We start from the raw sequence: 24,401 nt of genomic DNA, 5'->3' as shown, positions 1-24,401 counted from the left end.
ATTTTATTTGAAGGCAGGAAAAAAAGACCAACATATTCTGGAGGTTAACTTTGAAGAACCGAATTCTAGGATATCAGTTCTATTCTACTGCTTAACATATAATACACAACTAACGTGAACAAAAAGACAACAAGACTCGGTGCAGTGGACAGAGCCTGGGCTAGTCACTTAACCCTGATTGCCTCACCAAAAACAACAAAGAAAAAGACATCAAGAATTACATTGGGCCTCTTTGTTCCCAATAATTAAAATGAAACAAACTTTGTTGCTAAGACTATTTGTTCTAGAACACTAGAAATCATAATGTATAAACTCTGAGATAAGTAGAAGGCACAATGAATTGTAAAACAACCAAAAGGTAGGCAACCAGAGAAGAGGGAGCCTTGGATAATTTTCAAATTTGATAGTTAAGTCCCTAAACAATGAGTGGCCTATGATCCAGATTGATCATATATCAAGCAAAATGTCAACCCCCTCACCACTCCACTGGGTTGAAACTTTAAATAGAAAAAAAAAAGAATAAGCCGTCCTTACATTTAAATCTTTGTAGTTCAGATTGATGACTAGACCAAACGGACGTCCACCCATGGGCTCTGCAGGGATGAAAGAGTACTCAAATGTTGCCTGCCTCTGGGGTGGCACTACGGTGTTCAGGGGAAGAGCGGTGAAATTCTGGATATAAAACTGGTAATCCTGAGGATAGCGGAATGAGGCATCTAGAGATTCAACAATAAAGTCTTCTGTACCCTTGTTTGTAAAGCCTACCAGGAACTTCACAATGTTATTTGCTGGGAAATCTAAGAAAGAAAATTAAGGAAAGTTAGAAAGCTTTCAATAAGGCATAAAAATGATACCTAAACACACAATTCCAACCTTAAAAATTACATTTATCTACATTTATAGAAGTCAAATCTCAATTATGAATATGTGAACTGGAAGCTGCTGTAAACACCTAGTAGTAGGGTTATTATTTAGCAGTTGTATGGTCCACCTGAAGCACCCTAAGAACCCAAAGCTGATAGCTAAAAGAAACCAGTGATAACCTGGCTAAAAATGTCAACATAGCCACAGGAAATTAACTTGTGTTACCCCTATTTAGAGTAGATCCCCTGATGTTAGAGAACTGATAAAGGTGGTGAAGGAACACTGGACTCTAGATGTCAGGAGACCTTCATTCGAATCTCATCTCTAACCTGTGGTCTATGACAAGGGAGAAGTCACTTCATTCTGCTGAGCTTTAGTTTCCTCATCTATAAATGGAAATAACAGCCCCTCTCCTCAAAGAGTTGTGAGGATCCAATGAGCTTAACCTCTCTGAAACACAATTCCCTCACCTGTAAAATGGGGAGAATCCCTAATTACCTCACAGATATAAGAATCACATGAGATAATGTAACTAAAGTGTTTTGCAAACTTAGAATTATATAAATGTCAGTTATTACACCTAGAGGGTTGGACTGGATTTTGTTGGGAATCACTTGGCTTTACATGCTTTATAAGCCAAATGCCTTGTATTACCTTGTCTCCGTTGGGACAATAACTTGCTAATAAGATTGTTTTGTTATTATTCTGAACAATACTGAGAGCCACAAGGATCTAACTAATAGCTCACATTTCTAATAGCTCATATTTCTATAGATGACCTGCACTGTTAAGAGTTTCTACCCTGGGAAGTTCCTTATACTGATGAAATCATGAGTCAAGTCCTCATACCTACCTGTAGTACTTTAAAGTTTCCAAAGCACTTTTCCCTACCCTATTGTGAGTGAACCTAAAGAGACTCATTTTGTTAATGAAGAAACTAAGGCTCAAAGCAGTTCAATGTGTTGTCCAAATTCAGAGAGTTATTAAGAGTCAGAGCCAAGATTCAAATTCAGCTATTCTAATTCTAAGTCTTATGTTCTTTCCATGACAACTCTGTTAAATAGGTAACATAAAAGGGCACGGAAAGAATACTGAGCTATAATAATCAAAAGTACTATCAATACCACGAATGATAAAAATGCAAGCAAAGTAAGAGAAAAGTTACAAAATGAGAGGGGAAAACCATATCCTTTCTTCAAATTAAAATTCTTACAATCAGAAGAAGCAAAAAGTACATCACTATGAAAAAGTTTTCAGAAATCCATGAAAAACAAGTACTTAAAAAAAACCTTTTATCTCTTTAAGACCCTTTACAATTTTCACTCATGAAGCAATGATCCAATTGACAGCTGACTGCAAAATTAATATTTCATTAATAGTTTACATAAAAAATATTATGCAATATTGTAGTACAACGGTTTGAAAATTTCTGAAGACACAAGCTTTGAAAATACTCACTGATCCACGGACATTTAATTCCTAGGTCAAAGAGATTTTTCTGTGTTTTTTCCCCGTTTATTTTTCCTTTTCAAGTTCCACATGTCATTCTTTAAACAGATACGATGGTTTGTAAAGAGAACATCCACTATGCCAATTCCAGGATATAACTGTTTTGAAGAGGAATACGTGCAAAATACTTAAGCACCATTCCAAACCTTTTCCCCTTCTTCAAAGTCTTTCTACATCCAGCTTTGTTCCCTGCTTACTGAGGATTACTGAGGAACAGTTTTACTTGTAGTGCTGAAAAATGTTTATTTTACCTTCTCCTTTTACAAATAAGATAGTTGTGTCTGCACTTGGTGAGGCTTCAGGTTCACCAGAGAGGTCCTCTTCTTTTTCTTCTGCCTAACAATATTAAAAGGGGATATATTAATACAAGAAAAAAGTCATTATTGCTGGCAGTGGGTCTACCTGACTTTCATGTTATCATTTACAGAACAATAAGGCAGTGAATAGGTACATCAGATTGGCTGTAACCCTTTCTCACCATTTTCAGCTTCCTTTTCTGTGTTATCTTTGCCATTAAAATGTAAACTCCTGAAGGGCACAGATTGCCTTTCTTTTTGCTTGTATTTGTATTTCCATGGATTGCCTAGCACAAAGTAAGCACTTAATAAATTCTTGGAGACAGAAGACAGCAGAAACTTTAAAAGAACTATAGATTTCAAAAGATGAAGAAGTTATTAGGGGAATGCTCCAAGTATGAAAGACAGCTTATGAAAAAGCACAGAGTATGTTACAAGTAGGATAGTTTGGCTAGAACACAGAATATGTGAGGCAGAGTACCGTGAAGTAAACCTAGAAAGATGGGTGAAAGCCATATTGTGAAGGTCTCTAAATTTCTTTTTTACCCTAAAGGCAAGAGCCACTGAAACTTCCTGAGCAGTAGAAAGACCTTGTTGAGCCTATTTTTTTAGGAATATTAATCTGGCAGGTGTGTGAAAGACAAAACAGAAAAACTGAAAGCAGTGAAACCAATAAAACTCTAGATAAGCAATCTGAGGCACAGAGAAGTGATTTATCCTGGGTCATACAGCTAGTGAATATCTGAGATGATATGAACCCAGATTTTCCTAATTCAAAGTCCAATACTCTATTCACAACGCTATGTTGTCTCATTCAACTGTATGAAGTCTGTTTCCTCATCTCTAAAAAGACAAATGGCTTAGACAATTTCTAAGGTCCATCCAATTTTAATCTACATTCATACATGATACACACACAAGTAACTTACATAAAATAACATACATAATAAGACATGTAGTACATAATCAAAGTGCTTTGGGAAATATGATGGGGGGCAAGGAAAACATAGATTTGGTGGAGTAAGGAGGGAAAGATTAGAGAAGACATAATAGATGGTGATAACTGAGTTTTTTTTAAACGATGAGTAGGAATTCCAAAGGTGGAAGTCTGCCTAACTTCAAGTTTAACACTCAAACCTCTACCTTCCATTGCTTCTTAGTGGTAGAGCAATGTTATTATTAAAAGCATTATAAAATGGACAGAGTACTGGCTTGGAGTCCAAAAGAACTGGGTTTGAAGTCTCATCTCTAGCACTTACTGTTTATATACAGATTATTTAACTTTCACACACCTCAAGCAAATCCGTAGGATTTACCTATTAATTCACATATTAGCTATCTTGACGAAATCAAAGCCCATCCGTCAATTTGGGCATTACAAGCTTACTTTATATACTGTTTCACAGTTAAAGTACACGAGGACCATAGTTATCCTTTCCACATTTTGACTTTCCCCATTGTGGTTTCAATATATCGTGGACTGGCATAAGAAATTAAATGGGAATTTCTGGGGAGTTTTGCAGAAGCTGCAGATGACATGAAAAAAGAAACTCAGAAATGTAGGATTGTTATAAAAAAAAGGCATTCTAGTAGATTCTGGCATCATATGAGAAAAGGCTAAGTCCTCATATGATTTCCTACTGGAATAAGTGAAGGTTCTAGCCCTACAGATTTTACAGATTGTGGGGGTGCTGTGCCCCATAACCCCTCAATGTGGAAGGAGTAACTGTACACATTTCTTCAGTTGAGGGAAAGAAAAGATCTCAAAGTTAGGGTGGTTAAAGTGAGTTGTACATCCTCTATAAGAGGACAAGGAAATCAATCACCTACCAAGGGGTTCCTCCTTCTGTTCTACTTGAGAAAAAAGGAAAACAAATCTTCATAAAAGACTATTTCAATACACTATTCGTAAATTACTGTGACTGATTCCCTTTCTATCCTCACCTCAAGTTACCCACCAGAAATTGGTATTATTATCTTTTAAAATTTAAAATAGCACACTTTTTATTACCAGTACCAATGAAGAAATGAATGGATTGAGTTAACACAAATAACCTATCCAATTAGATTGGGGAATGCAAAATAAGAGTCTTAAAAAACATACAAATGAGTAACTAAGAATCGGAAATCAAAGGGATGCTCATCAATTGGGGAATGGCTAAACAAACTGTGGTATATGACTGCAATGAAATATTATTGTGCTATAAGAAATAAGCAGGATGATTTCAGAAAAACCAGTAAACACAATGAACTGATGCACAGTGAATTGAACAGAACCAGAACATTGTACACAGTACCAACAATATTGTTTGATAAAGAACTGTGAATGACTTAGTTATTCTCAGCAATAATGATCTTAGCTAATCCCAAAGGACTAATGATGAAGCACACTATGCGCCTCCAGAGAAAGAACTCATATTGATTGAATACAGATTGAAGTATGATATTTTTCACTTTTTTTTTCTTTTATTTGAGTCTTCTTGTACAAAATGACAAATATGGAAATGATTTACATAACTGCACATGTATAACCCATATCTGACTGCTTACCGTCTCAGGGAGGGTAGAAAGCGATAGAATTTGGAACTCAAAACTTTAAATAAAAATGTAAAAGAAAAAACCCCAAACCCAAAAATCCCCCAAAGAAATGCAGCATAAATGAGCATATTAAGGGCCAATGAAAGCAATGAAGAATCAAGTAGGATAATTCATAGCTGGATCCTTGAAAGATGTAAGTTTTAGGAAGAAGGCATGTGGGTGGGTTAAAGAAGGGAATTCTAGGCAAGAAGGCTGTAATTAGTAAGCTATTTACTTCCAAGTGAAGCAAAAGAGTGGCTTGACCAAGAAGGTAAAATTCAAGTAACAATAAATGAAATCAGTGGGATATAAATAGGAAGAGAGAAAAAAGTTTTGTTAGGATGGGAGCCAGTGTAGATCCTTCAACCAAATCATGAAGTCGAGAAACACTGTAGGTTCAAGATTCATGGAATGAGAACGATGTTTGAATAAGATTAATCTGGCAGTTCTACATGAATTATTTCATGCTATTCTTCTTTTAAAAAGTCGATTGCTTTTGTTTTTATATCAGTTATTTCTGGATATACCAACCCCCTTCTTTCTTACCTAACAAAGAAAGGTGGTCTAGCAAAAACAAATGCTATAGAGACTACATCTGATAGTGTGTTTCTGTAACTCCCCCACCCTTCTCTTGAGAGGAGGGAGACGTGTTATATTAACTGCTCTTTCAAAATCAAGATTGGTTATTACAGTTACTCAGGATTTGGCCTCCTTTAAGTGTTCTTTTAATTTGTTATTCCAGTCTCTGTGCTGCTTCTTGACTTCAGAGGGATATGAGGGGGAAAGGGGAACCAGATCAGGATACCTCATTATAGCAAGGATATTAATAAACTGGAGATCACATAGAGAACAAATAGAATAGTAAAGAGTCTTGAATGCATATCCCCCATCAGTTAAAGGAAATGGGGACATTTGGCATGGAGAAGACTGGGGGAGGAAGCAATACATGGGAGAGCTCATAAAATACTTGAAAGGCTGTCCTGTAGAAGACATATTAGATTTGTTCTATTGTTTGACTTCTTTCCAGAGGACAAAACTAGTAACACTGAACAGAAGTTGCAAAGAGGCAAATTTAGGCTGCATGTAAAGGAAATCTTGGGCATTCTGTTTATTTAGGGAGGTCAAAGGATCATAGATCTAAAACTGGAACTAAAAGGGACCACTGAAGCTCTCTAGTCTAACCTTCTCATTTTACAGATGAAGCCCAGAGAGGTTAAGTGACTTGACCCTGGTCATACAGGATCCTCTGACTCCAGAGCCAGTTGGTAGGTTCCTCTTTACTAGAAGTATCTAAGAAAACATATGCAGGCTGACCACTCAATGACTGGGGATCCCTTTGACTAGATGACTCCTGAGGTTCTCTTTCTGACTTTGAAAAATTCTGTGACTACAGTGAGAAGTGAAGAGAAATAAATTATCACCTACAAGGAGAAAAGGAGGCACAGTGATTTTGAGTTCTCCCCTATGGTTCTTTCTATTACAAATCTGTCTACTGCAGGAGAATCCAAATCTACCTAGAACCCCCACTACTACAAATGACAAGATGATTTCTAAGGTCTCCCTCAATTTCAAATTTGGTCAAAGTAAGATATTGTTTTACAACCTACATAATTAGATTCACTTGACCTCATAAAATTATGAGCTGATATAACAAATTTATAACAAGTTTTATCAAGTGCTTCCCAAGAAATCATATGCTCAAGATGTCAAACATAATCCATCACCAACCAAATCTGTGGGTTCATCTTCTTCTATTTCTGCTTCATCATCTTCATCTTCAATTATTGTATCTTCTAGTGCTTCTTCATCCTCTGTAGCATCTTGGGCCACAGCTACTGACCCTAACAATGTAAACAGAAAGTGTTTGTAACAACTGAACCTAAGGGCAAGTAAGTCAATCCTGATGGTTAAAATCATAATCACACAAATATCGTTTACAAGACATATATCCATACATGCAAAACAGTACAACACTCAGAATTTGATACCATATTGTTTGGAAAAATCGCATTAATAAATAAATGAGCACAGATGCATGTAAAACATGAAAAATACAGGGAAGACATAGCAAAGCAAGTCAACAGAAAAAAAGATTTATTTGAATTTCTGCTTGTTTTGAGTTTCAATGTAAAGTTCCAAGATACTTAAATTAGAAAATGAGGGAAATAGGTTAAAGTCTAGAAAAAAACAAAAGTAAAACTATATTGCTTTTCTATGTAAGCAATTTAATACAAAGAAACCTCTAAACTGGTTTAAATATTTTCTAAAACAGACCCTGAACATAATTTCTAGGCCACCAGTACATATATCTACCAATGATTTGTAGAAAAAATGATGATGTGGCAATTCAGTTTAAAAAATATAGGCAAGGGAACAAATACACATGCTGTAATGCCCAGGAAAAAAAGATTATATGTAGACTCCTACATCTTGAATTTGGCTTCTACTTAAATGTTGGTGACATTCATAAACTTTGCAAAAAAGAAAGAACACTATACTACGAAATAAAGAACTGCAATTTTCTAAACTAGGGTGTAAGCGATAACTATATGACACAGTAATTTAAAATGAAGCACCTCTAAATTTGACTTTTTATACAAAATGGCCTCTAATCATTCATTTCAGTTTAACTTAGATTTTAAACTCTCTCTATATATATATATTTACTAATACAACAGCATTATTTTGATAACAATTTTAGTGACATTTACTTTGTCCTAAACATTCTTGGTTGCAAAAAATTAAAAAAAGATATATCCTTTAAAATAGAAGATGTTTAAGCAATATAACCCCATGGGATGGAGGTAATCCAAATATGAATCCAATGTCAATTTTTGTAGAAAGATTAAAACCACAAAATAAAAATGGTCAAAATCAGAATTTTTAAAAATTAAGTTATCTTTTTTTCTTACAATCTACAGCTGAATTAACTTTTCCTACAAGATGTTCTTTCCATACACTGAGTCAAAATCTGTCAATCTATTTTATTTTCTTTACAAAACATAAGTTCATTGGACTATGCTATTAAAATTAATCAAAACATTCTTTTGGAATTTGATTTTTAGAGTTGTAAAGAACCTCAGAGATCACCTAGTTTAATCTCCTCTTTTCACAGATGAAACTGAAAGTGAAAAGTGAAGGGACTTTGTCCATAGTCATACAGAAAATTAGAAGCTGAGCTGGGATAAAGAAACCAAGTTTCAGGATGCTCTTTCCACTACATCAAGCTATAGCTACTTCATTCGCTCTCATTCTCCTTTTTTGCCCTCTCTTCATTTCTTTGAATACTGTAGCAGGCAATACCATTAGGGAATTTCTTTCACATCCTCTTAGAAGTTTTAGAATCAAGGCTCTCTATCTAAATTAAGCCTAAGTAAGGCCAGTGGCCCAGAAATTGTTTTTATATGAAATTTAAAGTGATTAAGAGCTCAGGGTTACACAACCTGTCTAACATAACAACACAGCTGAACACTGCTCTGGGGGCAAGAGGAAAAAAAAATCTTTTCTTGAGATTAGGGGACTAATTAAGTAAGGTATGTTACAAGGAAGGTTAAGATTCCCAGGAAAAAGGACAAGCTACCAAAAAGAGGTGCTATGCCAGGCTGGGTGCAGGGAAACATGGATTCCGAGAAATGAATGAAGCAAGGCCCCCTACAGAAGATAATGACACGTCAGCCCAGAGCCCGGCGCCGAGTGCTCGTGGGGGCGGGGGAGAGTGGTTGGTGGAGGCACGGGCAGCGGCCACTGCAGCTCCGCTCCACCGCCCTGGGGATGCCCGAGGTCCCGGAACGCACGGCCAAGGGGTGGCAACGCAGGTCAGAGCGCCGGGGCACGGGGCAACGTCACCCGGCCTGGCCGGGAGAGAGCGCGCGGCCCCCTAGGGATCCGCACGGGAAGGGGTCGGGAAAGCCCCGCTCCTGGGGGCCTCCTCGTGCACCCAGGACTCCCCGCCCTGCCCGCCACGCCCCCAATCCCCGGGAGCGGCGGAGGAAAGGGAGAGGTCCGGAGAGGAGTAAGGACCAGAGGGCGCGCGACCCCCGCGAGCCGCCGCCACTGCCTCCCACCGCCCCCTACCACCAAACTTGGCAAGCGCTGCAGCCGTTCCCCGCCTTAATCCTCCCACTCCCCTCTCGCCGTACCTCCGGGGCCGCCCCCAAGCAGTAGCGCGGTGGGGAAGACGAGCAGCACGATCAGGATCAACCGGGAGAGGAATCTCATGGTGCGGCCAGCAGGCTTCCTAGCCTCCACAGGCTCTTACGGCGGCTCCGCGGTAATGGCGATACTCCTCATCCGGGCTACGAAGTGGGCGGGGCACGCACACGTAAACGGGACGTGGCCCCACCTCCCTCGTCGTTAGCTGCGCTGTGAACGTGGCTCAGTCCGCGGCCAGGGAAGCCCGAGGACTGGGGCTGGGAAGGGGAGGAGCGGGATGGCGTGGTAAGGGACAGTCACGTGACAACGCCGCTGTGCTCTTCCCAGGGAAAGTGACGTCTTCCTTCCTTCAGGTGAGTTTCCCTGCTCCTCGATGTACCTTGTGTGGCATTGTCCTCCATTTTCTACTGGGTCTTTGAGAGTCTATAGGGAAGGTGAACCGGGCTTTTTTACCTGGCAGTCTGTTGTGATTTGTAAACTTCCATAGCTTGGGTTATAGCTATTAGTTCAATAACACTTGATTAAGCACCCAGTGTGTCCAAAGCCCTGTGCTGGACTGTGGGAGCGTACAAAGTTTATCGAAAATATTGCTGTATCTTCTTGAAGCTTTTTAAAAAGTATCAGAGGGATGGTGGTGATGATGGTGATGATGATGATGATGATGAAAAAGATGATGATGATGATAGTACTGATGCTGCTTGGGGTGCTAGGAACCCCAAAATGCAAGGGTACGGGGTGGGTCTGCCTTGAAAGAATTCCACCACTCAAGCCTTTTTACAATCAGAGTTTTATTATACACTAATTGGGCAGGTGAGATTCTAAGAATCAGCAGAATTTAATGGGGGTAAGATTGTTACTTTTGTACAGAAAAATGCTGAGAAAATATAGATGGGATCAAGGAATGGGACATAGCCTGGGATGGGCCAGGTGCAGATTATGAAAGTTCGGGCTAGGTTGGAGGGCCGCAGTGAAAGGACTGTTGAAAGAATTATGCTGGGATGAGCCTGATGCATCAGTGAGGCCTGGCTGAAATATGGGAGAAAGTTCAAGGACTGATGATCTAGATTCCATACACCATCATTATCAATGATTCTGAATCGTTGTTGAAGCTCTGAATGAAGGTTTCATTTCTGACCTATCCTATTGGTGTCATTTAACCTGGACTAGTCATTCTTTGTGTTCTGGCAATTGAACTTCATTGCTAGTGGAAGGAGTGTCCAGGTGAGAGCCCAGAAAGGACTCATCTTAGAGTGAAATCACAGGTCAAGTCCCTAGTCCTAATATTAATCTTGAACACTTTAAGGTTTAGAAATTGCTTTACACATATTACCAGATGGTACAACAACCAGTAGATAATAAGCTTCTTTGTGGTAGAGATTTGTTTCTTTTTTTGACCTAGCACTGGGCCTTGCACATAATATGCACTTAATGTTTACTGAATAATACAAAATGTATCAATGGCCCAGTCTGTTCTGGATCTTCTAGAACTTCCATTCTAGAGGAATGTTCAAATAGTATATTATCTCTCTGACTTTGTCCCCATGCAGTTAAAAAATGGGCAATTTTAAAGTTAACTTGGTGCTAACATGCAGGCAAGTAACATCGTTAATATAAGACAGAAATTAAGAGTAAAGCAACAGGAAACAATCTCAACACATTTTCAGTAAGAACCATTTCAATTTCCTTTTCCTTCCCTCTCTTCACAAAGTAGTTTAGGAAACAAAACTCATTAGAGAAGACATGGGCCAAGACTCTCTGAAACTGAAAGAAAGGGTTCAAGTCTTTTTTTTTTCTTTTCTTTTTGGTGAGGCAGTTGGAGTTAAGTGACTTGCCCATGATCGCACAGCTAGTAAGTATCAGGTGTTCAAGGTCAGATTTGAACTCAGATCCTTCTGACTTCCAGGCTGGAGCTCTATCTTTTGCACCATCTAGCTGCCCCAGTGCTCAGGTCTTTGAAAAGGCTGGAAACTACTCCTAGTGGTCTCTGATGCCCACTGCTTATCACCTGTCTAACCATTCCCATTCCTATTGTATGGAAGAAATAATTCCTTTCTGATTTCAATGTAGAAATTACCCAGGTTTTATTATGTGTAAGCATAGTTTCAGACCAAAAACAACAAGCCTGAACAAAGATTAAGGTTCTAATAAGTTCTCTTATAGAAAAAATTTTGTTAGTGTGACATAGAAATAATTTCAGTGTCATAAAAATCGAACAACTTGGTTAAACAGTCATAATCTCATGCATAAACAAACCTAGTTAAACTAAGTCAAGTTACAGATTAAATTACATTTAGAATGTTCACAAATAGGTTGATTGATGGGGAAGATTTATATGTTGTCAAGAAATCCCTCATCTATTGATGGAGTTTAGGGGTTCAGGGGTCCTGGGACCCCAAAATCACAATACGTGGGTCCTACATGAAAGAATTTGACCCAAGCCTTCTTTCAGCCAAAGACAAGGTTTACTAGAACATCCATAATATTGGGCAGACTCTTAAGGAGTCTGAACATTAGTAAGCTATTGGCTAGAATCCCAGCAGTGGCTAAATTATAAGAATCTAAGCAGTGGCTAGATTTTAAGAATCAGAGCCTTTTAATGGAGACAGGGTGGACCTTATATACAGAAAGACTATGGGAGGGACCTGAGTGGCCAGTAAGCTGGGGTGAAAAGAATTCCTGGACCTGGACCTCTTGGCCAAGGGAGAATGAGCCTAGCTAAGATTAAGGGTGGGAAATGGCCAGGGGCCATAGGGAGGTAAAACAATGAAGGGGAGATTGGGTGTAGCCACAATGAAAGGCCAGTTGATGGGATTATAGCCTCAGGGGAACTCCAGAGATTTGGTCATGGGAAAGTCCAAGATTTTTCCTTTCTGGGGCCCAGATCCCAACCCCATCACTATCAACCCCAACTCCTACCCTTCTTCTCTTACTCCTGTTCCTTTCCTATTTTCCTATATGGTAAGATAGATTTCTATACTTCCCCCCACCTCCCCCATCTTCCCCTTCACTGTAAAAACTCCTTTGCAACTCTTTTATGTCAGATAATTTACCCCATTTTGTCTCTCCCTTTCCCCTTCTCCCAGTTCATTTCTCTTTCTCACCCCTTAATTTTATTTTTTCAGATACCCCATCATATTCAGCTCACACCCATGACCTCTGTCTGTGTATATTCTAACTGCCCTAATAATGATAACGTTCTTAGGAGTTACTAGTATCATCTTCCCGCATAGGAATGTAAACAGTTTAACTGTATTGAATCCCTTATTATTTTCTTTCCTGTTTATCACTTTTTGCTTCTCTTGAGTCTTGTATTTGAAAGTCAGATTTTCTTTTCAGCTTTGGTGTTTTGATCAGAAATGCTTGAAAGTCCTCCATTGAATGTCTTTTTTTTTTCTCTGAAGGATTATACTCAATTTTGGCAGGTAGGTTATTCTTGCTTGTAATCCTAGCTCTTTTGCCCTCTGGAATGTCATATTCCAAGCCCTCTGATTTTTTAATGTAGAAGCAGCTAAATCTTGTATTATCCTTATTGTGGCTTCATGACTGCAGGGCCCAAATGACAGTATAAAACATCTTTAGCTCTGTTTGGATTTTAGATAACTCAGTTTTCCAACCATGTAGTATCAAATCCACCTCATAGCCAGACTCAGGAATAGCCAGGCGGGTAACATTCCTTTTCAAAGGAACATAATGGGGAAACTGAGCCAGGAGGATCCCATCTTAGACTGAAGTTAAAATTGTCCTCTCAGCTTTTCCCAATGCTGACTTCCCACCAGTATCACATTCTCTGAGTAGTTTGAGGCATTTCTCTTAGATAGTAGATTATATTATTGATTATTGGTGGATTATGACCCACTCGACAACTCAAAATAAAATCCTATGAGCTTTTACCTCACACAGCAAGTTTCACTAATCACAATTTAGGAAAAACTTTTCCAGCGTTTACATCTCAAATTTAAATTTGTCCTGGTATAAAAAGCCAATCATTGGAGATTATTATTCCTATATAATTGCAAATTCTTAGCAAGACAAAACCCAAACAAGCTTTTTGGCAAGTTTATACATTAAAATAACCAACAATAGCCAAATTATTTTAGTGGTAACCAAATTATGAAAAGTTGCTTGACATAACTGATACAAAAAGTTCACCAATTTGAAACTTGAAACAAATCCATTTCCAAATTACTTCACACAGAGAATCAACATCTCATCATTAATAGTAAAACTACAACTTTAAAAAGAGCACATTTACCCAAGTTCAGAGGCCAGAAGAAGAACTTCTTTACCTTAAGCAGGATGTGCTGAACCTGGATGATGCTTCCAGGCAAAGGTTGCCCTAGAGCCCAAGGCTATTGCCAGAGGGACCCACGCTGTAGCTGCTGCCCCTCCCCCCTCCTTCCTTTCCCAGGTGGGGAAGGGAGAAATCAAAGGTGAAGGGTAAAGGGTGAAACTCTTTTCTCCTGTGAGAGGGGTTAACAGATACCCTGTTGACTCAAGGGTTGACTCAAGTGACCAGGGTTGTAAAGAGGTGTTTCAAAAACCTCCAGAATCTGCCAAGATATTTTTAGCTGTTCTAACTTTTCCCTGTGGTGTAGAGGGAAGGCAGTAAGTCAGCCTCAGGGAATGAAAAAACAATTGCAGTTTTTCCGAATTCCCTAGTGCCAAGAGAATTAACAGAATTGGGCATACACTTCTAGATAGGGCATCCATCCTTGTCCTCTCTACTGCAGAAGGTGTATACCCGGGTCCATGGTCTCGAACTGACCTAGTGGACCGGGAGCCTGAGAGCATCAGGCCAAGTGCAAGACAGCCTCCTAACTGTCTGCCTGAAAAGCATCTCCAAGCCTTGGTGCTTGAAGAGTGACCCCAAATGCAGAGCAAAAAAAGGGGCTGGGGGGGAGGCTTACATACCTTTCAGTCTTAGCTGGAGAAGAACTTGGGGTTAGGCAGTTTCCGGTATGGGCTACCAACATGATGAGGTTTCGAGGTTTAGGGGTGCTGGGACCCCAAAATCACAATATACGGATCCTACCCAAAAGAATTTGACCCAAGCCTTCTTTCAGCCAAAGACAAGGTTTATTAGAACATCTGTCATATTGGGCAGACTCTTAAGGAGTTTGAACAATTAGTAAGCTGTTGGCTAGATTATAAGAATCTAAGCAGTGGGTAGATTTTAAGAATCTGAGCCCAAATAATTGTTAAATTATCTCTCCTGGATCTGTTTTCCAAGTCAGTTGTTTTTCCAATGAGATATTTCACATTTTCTTCAATTTTTTCGTTTTGTTTTATTGATACTTCTTGTCTTATAGAGTCATTAGCTTCCACTTGCGCAATTCAGATTTTTAAGGAATTATTTTCTTCATTGAGCTTTTTTATCTCCTTTTCCATTTGGCCAATTTTGCTTTATAGGGAGTTCTTCAGTGAACTTTTGTGCATTTTCTTCAGTTTGTCTAGTTCTGCTTTTTAAGGAGTTCTTCTCTTCAGTGAATTTTTGTGTATCTTTTCCTTGGCCTGTTCAGTTTTTAAGGTGTTATTTTCTTTAGTATTTTTCTGCCTTCTTTACTAAGCTGTTGACTCTCTTTTCATGATTTCTTATATCACTCTCACTTCTTTTCCCAATTTTTGTACCTTTCTTATTTGATTTTGAAAATCTTTTTTGAGTTCTTCTAGGATTTATTTTTGGTCCTGAGATAAATTCACATTTTTCTTTGAGGCTTTGGAGGCAGCAGTTTTGACTTTGTTGTCTTCTTTTAAATTTGTGTTTTGACTTCCTTGTCACCACAGTAACTTTCTATGGTCAGGTTTTGTTGTTGGTTGCTCATTTTTTGAGGCTATTTCTTGACTTTTAATTTTATGTTAAGGTTGGGCTCTGTTTCCAGGGTAGAGAGGACACTGTCCCATGCTTCAGGTTTTTTGTGCAGCTGTTTTCAGAGCTAGTTCTGGGGGTCTGTAAGTTTTCAGTTCTTCTAAGATGTTATGCTTTATGGAGTGTGTGTTTACTATTCTCCTGGCCTGTTTTCTGGTCTGTGAGTGACCACAAGCACTCTTTTACACCCTGGAATTATGATCAGTGTGAACCACAAGCTTCACTGTGAGGCTCCTCCTCACCCTGGGACTGTAACCCAGAACTGTCAACCCAGTTCCAACTAAGGGCAAGGGAACAGAGTCCTGCACCTGGACCCTGTAATCTCTTTCTGACAAGTTATCCCACCCCCTTACCATCTGTGGGCTGAGAGGTCCAGAAGCCACTGTGCTGCTGCTGATTTATGATTTATTTGCCTCTAATGCCTGTTGCTAGTTTCTTGGGGTATGGACTGGCAGCCTGAGCTGAACTGAGCTCCCCTCTCACCATGTGACAGACTTTTCCTGCTAACCTTCCAAGTTGTCTTGGGCTGGAAAATTGTTTCACCTGTCTTTTTATGAGTTCTGCTGCTCCACAATTTGTTTTGAGGCATTATTTAAAGTTGTTTAGAGATGAATTTGGGAGAGCTCGGGCAAATCTCTCCCTTTTCTCTGCCATCTTGGCTCTGCCCCCTTGAGTCTAAGATTTTTTTAATGGAGACAATTGATGCTGGCTGCTGGGAATTTCACCTAATTCCATTCAACTCCTCAAAATTTCTCAGGATTAACAGTCATTATCTGTTCCTTTCCTCAGATCAGAGACAAAGAGTTATTCTGGCTTTCAAGACTCAATAAGCCCTTTAGTAGACCTCTATATCTCTGGTCTCATTCCCTCTTAACTCCCCATTTTCTTCTAGGTATCTTTAATCCCTTCATCTTTACTAGTTCCTTCCCATCTCCTTATAAATATGTACATTCAGGAACCCCCAACCCTAAAAATACTTTCCTTTGACCTTTCTGTACCATCCGGCTTTTGGCTTCCTCCTTTATACCTCATGCTTAACTTCCTCACTACTTGTTTTCTCAACCTCTTGCAGTTGGGATTCCACTCTTAACACTCTACTAAAACTCTTCTCTCAAAGACCACTTAATGACTTAATGTCCTAATTTCCAAATCATATAGAGTTTTTCCAGTCATCATCTTCCTTGACCTCTCTGTAACATTTGACATTGTTGACCCTCCCTGCCCCCCACCCTGCTTCCTGATGTACACTCTTTACTTGGCCAATTTCAGAGACATTCTGCTCTTTTGTTTCTTTTGTTACCTGGTATGCCCCAGGTTGTAAAGGGAGCATTTCCTTGAGAGGCCTACACAGGTCCTGTGGCCTTCTTGTCCTTCTCTGGGCAATCACGATACCTCAAATAGAGCCTGCATCATATTGGGTATCCCAGGATCACTGTCATCAGGGGTAGGAAATCAGTGACGGCATCAGGAAGGGATCAATGGCAGAGGCAGCAGCAACCCCACCTCTCTCCCACATAGTAAACTCTTATTCATCTGTAAAATGGGGGAAATAATAATTGCAATGCCTAAAAAGGGTAGTTGGGAAGAAAGTGCTTTGTAAATTGTAAAAAGCCATATTATGAGTTTAATGTATCACACTGTAAGCTGGCCTCCAAAGTTCCAAAACAGTTCTTGGGAACAGCACAGATACAAATAATATATAATATGTGGATTACTATAAAAGGATTGTTTGGTTTCATAAGTGATAGTGAATGGCCTTGTAATTTACAGATGAACCTTATAGATCATCTTTTTTCACCCATTAATTTAAGAGAGATGGAAGCTGAAGTTATTGACTTGCCCATTAAGTATATGGAGGCAGCATAGGACATTGGAAAGAGCACTGGATTTAGAATGGTAGATTTGGATTCAAATTCTGGCTGTGCTACTTACTAATAATCTGTGTATCCTCTGTGTGACCTCACTTAACCTCTCTGGGTTTAACCTCTCAGTTCTTCATCTATGAAAAGAAGATTGAACTAGCTTCTTTCAACCTTAAATCTGTGATCCTTTGACCTCTTACATCTGGGATATACTACTGACTCTGTTACTCTTAATGATCCTATATCCAAACTTATATACTTGTAGATTGCTTGTCCTTTGGTTGTTTTGTGCCTTTTGTTTCCTCTACTTTAAGAGCAGGGTTTTCCACGTTGTAGGTACTGAATAAATATTTGTTTGATGAATGAGAATGAATGAATAATCAAATATTATGCAAGCAGATAGTTACTGTTTATAATGTTTGTAAAAAGTAGCAAGTAATCGGGGTGCACAAATAGAAGTCTGTACAAACCTGAAGGAATCAGGTATCACTCACTTTCAGTTGAACTATTGAAAAAAAAGGCAGAAAACAAGTTTGGTATAGGAACACATACAACTCAACAGGGAGACAGGAACAGGAAAAGGGCAAAGGGGGGGAAAGGGTGGGTAGATTCAGGGAGAGAATATTTATAAGCAAAACAAATCTTAAACTTGGAGAGAGGATTGTGAAGGAGTTAAAAGGAAAGAAAGAAAGGGTAAGAACCTGCAATAAAGAAGGGGTCAAGAACAAAGAGAAGAAAAAAAATATAGGAATCAGATGGAGGGAAATTCACAATTAGTAATCATAACTGTGAATAGGATAAATTTATTCATAAAATAGAAAAAGATAGAGAATGAATTAGAAAGCTGAATCCAGTAATATGTTGTTTACAAGAAACTTACCTGAAACAAAGATACCAATTAAAAATAAGGGGTGAAGCAAAATTTATGTCTCATCTGAACTGCTTTAATTGCAAACAAGATAATAGCAAAAATAGACTTAATTTAAAAAGATAAATAGGATTACTACATTTTGTTGAAAGGGAAATAGTGAATTAATTTCTCTTATATACATATATATGTATATATACACACATACAATAGGATGGCATCTAAATATTTAGAGGAAAATCTAAGTAACAGAGTAAAATATGACAAAATTATAATGGTGAGGGAAACCTCCATAGACCCTTGTCAGAACTAGACAATCTAACCAAAAAACCCAAAAAAGACAAGGATCTAATTAGAATTTTTAAATAATTAAATATGATAGTCTGGTATATTCAGTGAGAATAGCTGTATATGGCATCTTTACCCAAACTAACCATGTATTAGGACATATAAATCTCACAAACCCATGCATATTAAATGTTTTTTACTGACCACCATGCAATAAAATTATATTAAAGGGCTATTCAAGAAAGTATTATGAAAGATCATCAACTGGAGACTAACTCAGTCCTAAAGAATTGGTGGGTCAAAGAACAGATCACAGAAAGAATACTTGCATTAAAGATAATGACAACAATGAGATAACATAAAATTTTAGGATCAGTTGGTCAATAAACATTTGTGCCTACTACATATTAGGCACTGTGCCAAGTGCTGGGGATACAAATAAAAAAGACAGTCCCTACCCTCAAGGAGTTTACAGTCTAATGGGGAAAGACAAAAAGAAATTGAAAAGTGGAGTGAGGGAAGGTACTTATCATGGGAGCATGATGGAGTCCAGTCTAAAGAGGGTGCTGATAATGTCTAAATATCATGGCTGATGCTATCTCCTAGGATGATGAGTTTCCTGACGATGAGGTGCCTCAGGGAATGATGAAGTCCAATTCAAACCAAAGGTACAATACAGGCAAATCAGTCATTAGGGGAACATTTATATCTCTCAATATTTTCATCAATTTCTCAAATTTCTCAGTTTCTCTCTCAAAAAGAGAAAAAGAATAGGTCAGTTGGGCATACAACTAAAAAGAAAATCCTTGGAAACCAACAAATTAAAAAACAAACAAACCACAAACACCAAAGTAGAAATTCTGAAAATCGAGGAAGAGATTAACAAAATTGAAAGCCCCAAACCCCACATTGAATTAATAAATAAAACTAGAAGCTTGGTGTTTATTTGGTTTTTTTTTGGGGGGGGGACACAATAAAATAGATGAATCATTAGCTGATTTGATTAAAAAGACAAAAAGAAGGAAACCAAATTACCGGTATGAAAATAACAAATGAAGAAGAGATAAGGATATTATTAGTAACCATTTTGCTCAACTATATGCCAATAAAACCTACAACTTAAATGGAATAGATGAATATTTACAAAAATACAAAATACCCAGATCAATAGAGCCAGAAGTGGAGAAATTAAATAATCCAATTTCAGAAAAAGAAATTGAACAAGATATAAAAGAGCCTCCCCCCAAAACAAAACAAACCCAGAACCAGAAGGATTCACAAGTGAATTCTGTTAAACAGTCAAAAAAAGCCCCAAAACCAGAAACAAATTACAATATTAAAAAGCTGGGAAAATATTAAAAAAAGAGATCCTACCAAATTTGTTCCATGACAAAAATATGAGCTTGACACCTAAACTATGCAGAGTTAAAACAGAGAAAGACAATTATAGGACAATATCCCTAATGAACATTGATGCAAAAATTTTAAATAAAATATTAGCAAAGGGTCTAGCTTTTGACAAAATACAACAGATATTTCTTTTAAAAATACCAGAAAACATAGGAATAAATGGACCATAACATGGTAAATAGTTACAGCTAAAATCAAGAACTATTATGTAAAGGGAATAAAAAAGTATTTTCCAATAAGATCAAAAGTGAAGCAAAGATGTCAATTGTTACCACTTCTGATACAATATGAAATGCTAGCTATAGCAATAAGAAGAAAAAAATTGAGGAGATAAACACAGGTAAAGAAGAAACAAAATTATTGCTTTTTGTTGTTGATAAGATGTACTTAGAAAACCCTAGAGAATCATCTAAAAATTGAAATAATGAATAACTTTAGCATTGTAAACTAAATCCACACAAATTATCAGTGTTTTTGTATAAAACTAGTAAAATCTAACAAGAAGGAACAGAGCAATTCTTTTGAGAACTCTTCATATCCTTTAACCGCTTATTTACTGAGATGGTTATTAGTCATATATATTTATTTCTTACATAACATAGATACCAAACCCTTATCAGAGAATTTTTTTCCCCTTTGACCACTTCCTTCCTTATCCTATGTGCAATATTTGTCTATACAGAAGCTTTTTAGTTTCATGTAATGTAAATTATAATCTTTTGTAATTACCTGTAGCTTGTTTGGTTAAGAATACATTTCCTACCCATAGCAGTATGAGCTATATGATCTTCTAATTTTTTTTAATAGTCTGATCATTAATATTAATGTCACATATTCATTTAAAATGTATTGTGAAATGTGGTATAAGGTTTTGGTCTAGCTTAATTTCTGCCAGACTGCTTTCCAGTTTTCCTAACAGTTTTTGTTGAATTGGATTCTTGCCATAATAGCTAGGATCTCTGGGTTTATCAAACACTAGGTTACTGTGCTCTTTTGCTTCTGTATTTTGTGTGCCTAATCTGTCACACTGATCAATCTCTTTATTATCCAGTACTAAATTGTTTTGACAATTATAGCTTTGAGGTATAGTTTGAGATTTGGTGCTTCGAGGCCCCCCTCCTTCCCATTTTCCCCCATTGATTCCCTTGATATTTTTTTGACCTTCTTTTCTTCCAGATAAATTGAATTATTTGTTCTCAGACTATAAAGTAATTCTTTAGTAGTTTGAGTGGTATGGTACTGAATAAGTAAATTAACTTAGGTAGTATTATAATTTTTATTATATTGGCGTGGCACATTGAGGTACTATTGATGGAACTGTGAATTGGTCCAACTATTCTGGAAAGCAATTTGGAATTTTGCTCCAAAGTTTACTAAACAGTACATACCCCTTGACCCAGTGATACCACTACTAGGTTTCCAAAGAGATCACAGAAAGAGGAAAAGGCCCTTTATGTATAAAAATGTTTATAGAGGCTCTTTTTGTGTTATCAAAGAATTACAAACTATGGTGTTGACCATCAACTGGGAAATGACAAATTTATGGTATCATTATATAATGGGATATTATTGTGGGTGTAATGGGATATAGAGGCAGGAAGGTGGCACAGTGGATAGAGCAATGGGCTTGGAATCAGGAAGACTCATCTTCCTGATTTCAAATCCAACCTCAGACACTTACTGGCTCTGTGACACTGAGCAAGTCCTTAACCCTGCTTGCCTCAGTTTCCTCATCTGCAAAAGGACCTGGAGAGGGAAATGACAAACCATCCCAGTATCTTTGCCAAGAAAACCTCAAATGAGATCACAAAGAGTCAGACATGACTGAAATGACTCAATAACAATAACATAATGGGATATTATTGAGGGTAACCAACAGGCTTCAAACTTACTGGTGAGTTAGTAGGATATTTACCCAAAGCATATGAAGATTTTCCCTGGTGGAATGGGTGGATGAGAGCAGTTTTTTTCCAGTGACCATGAAGGCAGCTGAAGCAGGCACTGTCTAGTGCTTAGAGCTTGATCAGACATCGAAGATGCCACTGTATCCCAGGCCATGGCCAGTCATCTTGAATTTTGTCCTGCCATTGGATTTAGAGGACTTTGATGACTCTGAAGGAAGAGTGAGGCTGATGATTTTGTGCAGTTCTGCCTCACTTAAATCTAATTCATGTGCAAGTCAAGATATCACCTGCGATGTCACAGGTACTCTTTGAAAATGAAGGACAAACAACATCATGCTGTAAGATATGGAGATGGTTTCAGAGAGACTTGGAAAGATCTGTATGAACTAATGCATAGTGGAATGAGCAGAACCAATTTATACCACAATGTTGCAAAAATGAACAGTTCTGAAAGATTTAAGAACTCTGATTCCAGAGGACTGCTGAACACTGCCCACATTATTACAGCGAGATAATAGATTAATATGTAAAATGAGATGTGAATTTTTGGAAGCGGCCAATGGGGGTATTTTGCTTGACCATATGTATGATACAAGGTTTCTCCTTTCCTCCATCTCTCCCTTTTTCCTCCTTCCCTTTTCTTTCCTTTCTTCCACCCTTTCTTCCTCTCTCCTTCTAGTGGGGATGGTAGGGAATGTGGGGAGGAGAGGAAAAAAAAATGCTATTTCTGAGCCTCTCTGAGAACCAGTGCCCATACTTCTGGGTGGGACAGATGTTTGATAATCACTTTCATAATAACAATAATAGCTAGCATTTATATATTGTTTTAAGGTTTACTTTAAGCACTTTACGTGCTATTTGATCCTCACTGCAATCCTGGGAGGTAGGTGCTATTATTATCCCCATTTTACAGATGAGGAAATTGAGGCTGAGAGAAGTTAAGTGACTTGCCCCAGAGTCACACAGGTAAGTGCCTGAGGCAAGAATTGAACTCTCCTTCCCTAGGAAATGTAGAAGTATACCCATGCCTCAGAAAACTCATATAAGGCAGCATTTGCATTGTCCTTCCTTTTGAACATCTTACTCAGTAGCCTACATCCATCTAGTAACTCCAAAGAACTTTTCAGGATCTCTGCAGAAGTGACCGAAGTGTAGTAAAGTGGCTCTTTCCCAAACTCTACTTAGTGGGGGTCTGTGCACGTTCTAGTGCATATCTTCTCACATTAGGCGGCCATTTCATAGTTCATTGTCATACCAATGTGGTGAATGCTAATCTTTAGCCTGTTGGGCATGCTGATTAGACTCAGCTGGCGTTGTAAATGTAGAAAATGCACACTTCCACACACCATCCTGGACACATGCCTTAAATGTAACCTCGTGTCCCTGTGTCTTAGCTCTCATAGGTTAACATGGTTTGGGTTTTTTTTTGCTCCCCAACTACACATTTTTCAATCTCACAGAATTTCAAATATAGTACTTATTTTGGAGTGGAGATGGTACTGAGAGAAGAAGGTAATAGAAAAAAAGTGGGAGTGATTTTTCAAACTCTTCCTCCACCTCATCTTTCCTATTACAGCCCCATCAATGACTGTCTTAGTGGTATTCAATGTGACTGAAGCAGACACAGTACAAATCGGGATGAAAGAGAACCAATACATAAAAGCTCACGCTAAGATGGAGTAAGTCTGTTTTCAGAGACTATCCTTAAATTCCCCCTGAAATAAAATGGAAAAACTTGAACGTTTCCTCCCTGCTTTGTCTTACATTAACTTTAATATATCAATATTACATATATTATTTGGACACTTCACTGTGGAAACAATCTGTTCACGGGATGGCTGTACGACTGGCAATATTTAGTCTTCACTTTTGATGAATTTAAGTCTTTTCTTTTTGCTTCTAAGATATTGTATACCTATGAAGGAAAAGGAAAAAAGTCAGTATTTCTCAATTTCTATTTTTTTAACTATCAAAGGCAGGACACTGAACAGCTCTCTAATTTATTATGCATGGAAATGGGCACAATGAGAGCATGGCTGGATGATGTCTCTTGTAATATAAAAACTTTACGTTAAGGTTTTTTTCACCCTTCTTTTCCATCAGTACCTGCTAACGAGAACCAAAATTGCTTTGAGTTTCATGACCCTAATTACCAGTTAGTGGGAACGTCAAAGAGCAGGAAAATGACCAGATGGTTGGCATGAAGATGGAAAAGGAATCAAAGAAGGAACCTTGGGCAACTCATCAACAGAATCATTAACCTCAGTGAAATTGGTGTTGATAGTATTTGATGTTCCATCAAAATTCAATAATGAGGAAATTTCTACTGTAGGAGGCAGTATGTTGTACTGGAAAGGGCACAAGATTAGAAGTCAGGAGGGGGTAGTTCTTGTCTTGGCCCTCCTTTTCCTCATATCTGAAATTACAATATGTTCAACTTATTTCTGTGTCTTAGACAATAGGCTTTGTAGATGGACAATGCCTTAGAAGTTATCTAGTCCAAAATGCTCACTGTGTGGGTGGGGAAACTGAGGCCCAGAGAAACTCTAATGGATTGCCTACCTAGTCTCTTAACTTCCAAATGGAAATGATTTAGTCTTATACTAAATCTAGAAATGTTCATATATTTTACTTCATTTCTCTCATTCTTGTTTTACATAAAACACAAAAATAACATCGTACTTGGCGAAGAGATAACTTTTGGATATCTCTAGTTCCTTTGTGTATTATGTATTGTGTCTTTAATTGAACTGTAAACTCCTTCAGGGTAACAGGGACCTTATTTTCTGCTTTTATTTTTATTTT

The 24,401-nt window shown here is 38.0% G+C and overlaps 3 protein-coding genes across 5 annotated transcripts in view; 1 reads left to right on the top strand and 2 right to left on the bottom strand.

The window, feature by feature from the left end:
* Positions 1-9,561, bottom strand: part of SSR1 (signal sequence receptor subunit 1) — a 48,155-nt gene extending 38,594 nt beyond the window's left edge. Inside the window, exons 1-4 of one of the 2 annotated variants that reach the window (XM_021009877.2) lie at positions 9,386-9,561; positions 6,975-7,087; positions 2,625-2,709; positions 535-797 (exon numbers count right to left, since the gene is read on the bottom strand). In XM_021009877.2, coding sequence (XP_020865536.1) covers positions 535-797; positions 2,625-2,709; positions 6,975-7,087; positions 9,386-9,464 — 540 coding nt within the window. In that variant the 5' untranslated portion in view covers positions 9,465-9,561. The remainder of the gene's footprint in view (positions 1-534; positions 798-2,624; positions 2,710-6,974; positions 7,088-9,385) is intronic. The other variant, XM_021009878.2, reaches the window with a different exon arrangement.
* A 99-nt stretch (positions 9,562-9,660) lies between these two features.
* The window catches only part of RIOK1 (RIO kinase 1), a 140,090-nt gene continuing 125,349 nt past the window's right edge, over positions 9,661-24,401 (top strand). The window contains exon 1 of one of the 2 annotated variants that reach the window (XM_078153625.1): positions 9,661-9,751. The gene's annotated coding sequence lies outside the window, so the exon portion shown is untranslated. The remainder of the gene's footprint in view (positions 9,752-24,401) is intronic. The other variant, XM_021009875.2, reaches the window with a different exon arrangement.
* The window catches only part of CAGE1 (cancer antigen 1), an 86,261-nt gene continuing 83,921 nt past the window's right edge, over positions 22,062-24,401 (bottom strand). Inside the window, 1 exon segment of the mRNA XM_078153624.1 lies at positions 22,062-23,511. Coding sequence (XP_078009750.1) covers positions 23,404-23,511 — 108 coding nt within the window. The 3' untranslated portion in view covers positions 22,062-23,403.

This window comes from Phascolarctos cinereus, unplaced genomic scaffold (assembly GCF_003287225.1).
Source record: "Phascolarctos cinereus isolate Bilbo 61053 unplaced genomic scaffold, phaCin_HiC Scaffold_4;HRSCAF=312, whole genome shotgun sequence".
Taxonomy (NCBI): domain Eukaryota; kingdom Metazoa; phylum Chordata; class Mammalia; order Diprotodontia; family Phascolarctidae; genus Phascolarctos; species Phascolarctos cinereus.
This window is presented reverse-complemented; position numbering and strand designations above follow the sequence as displayed.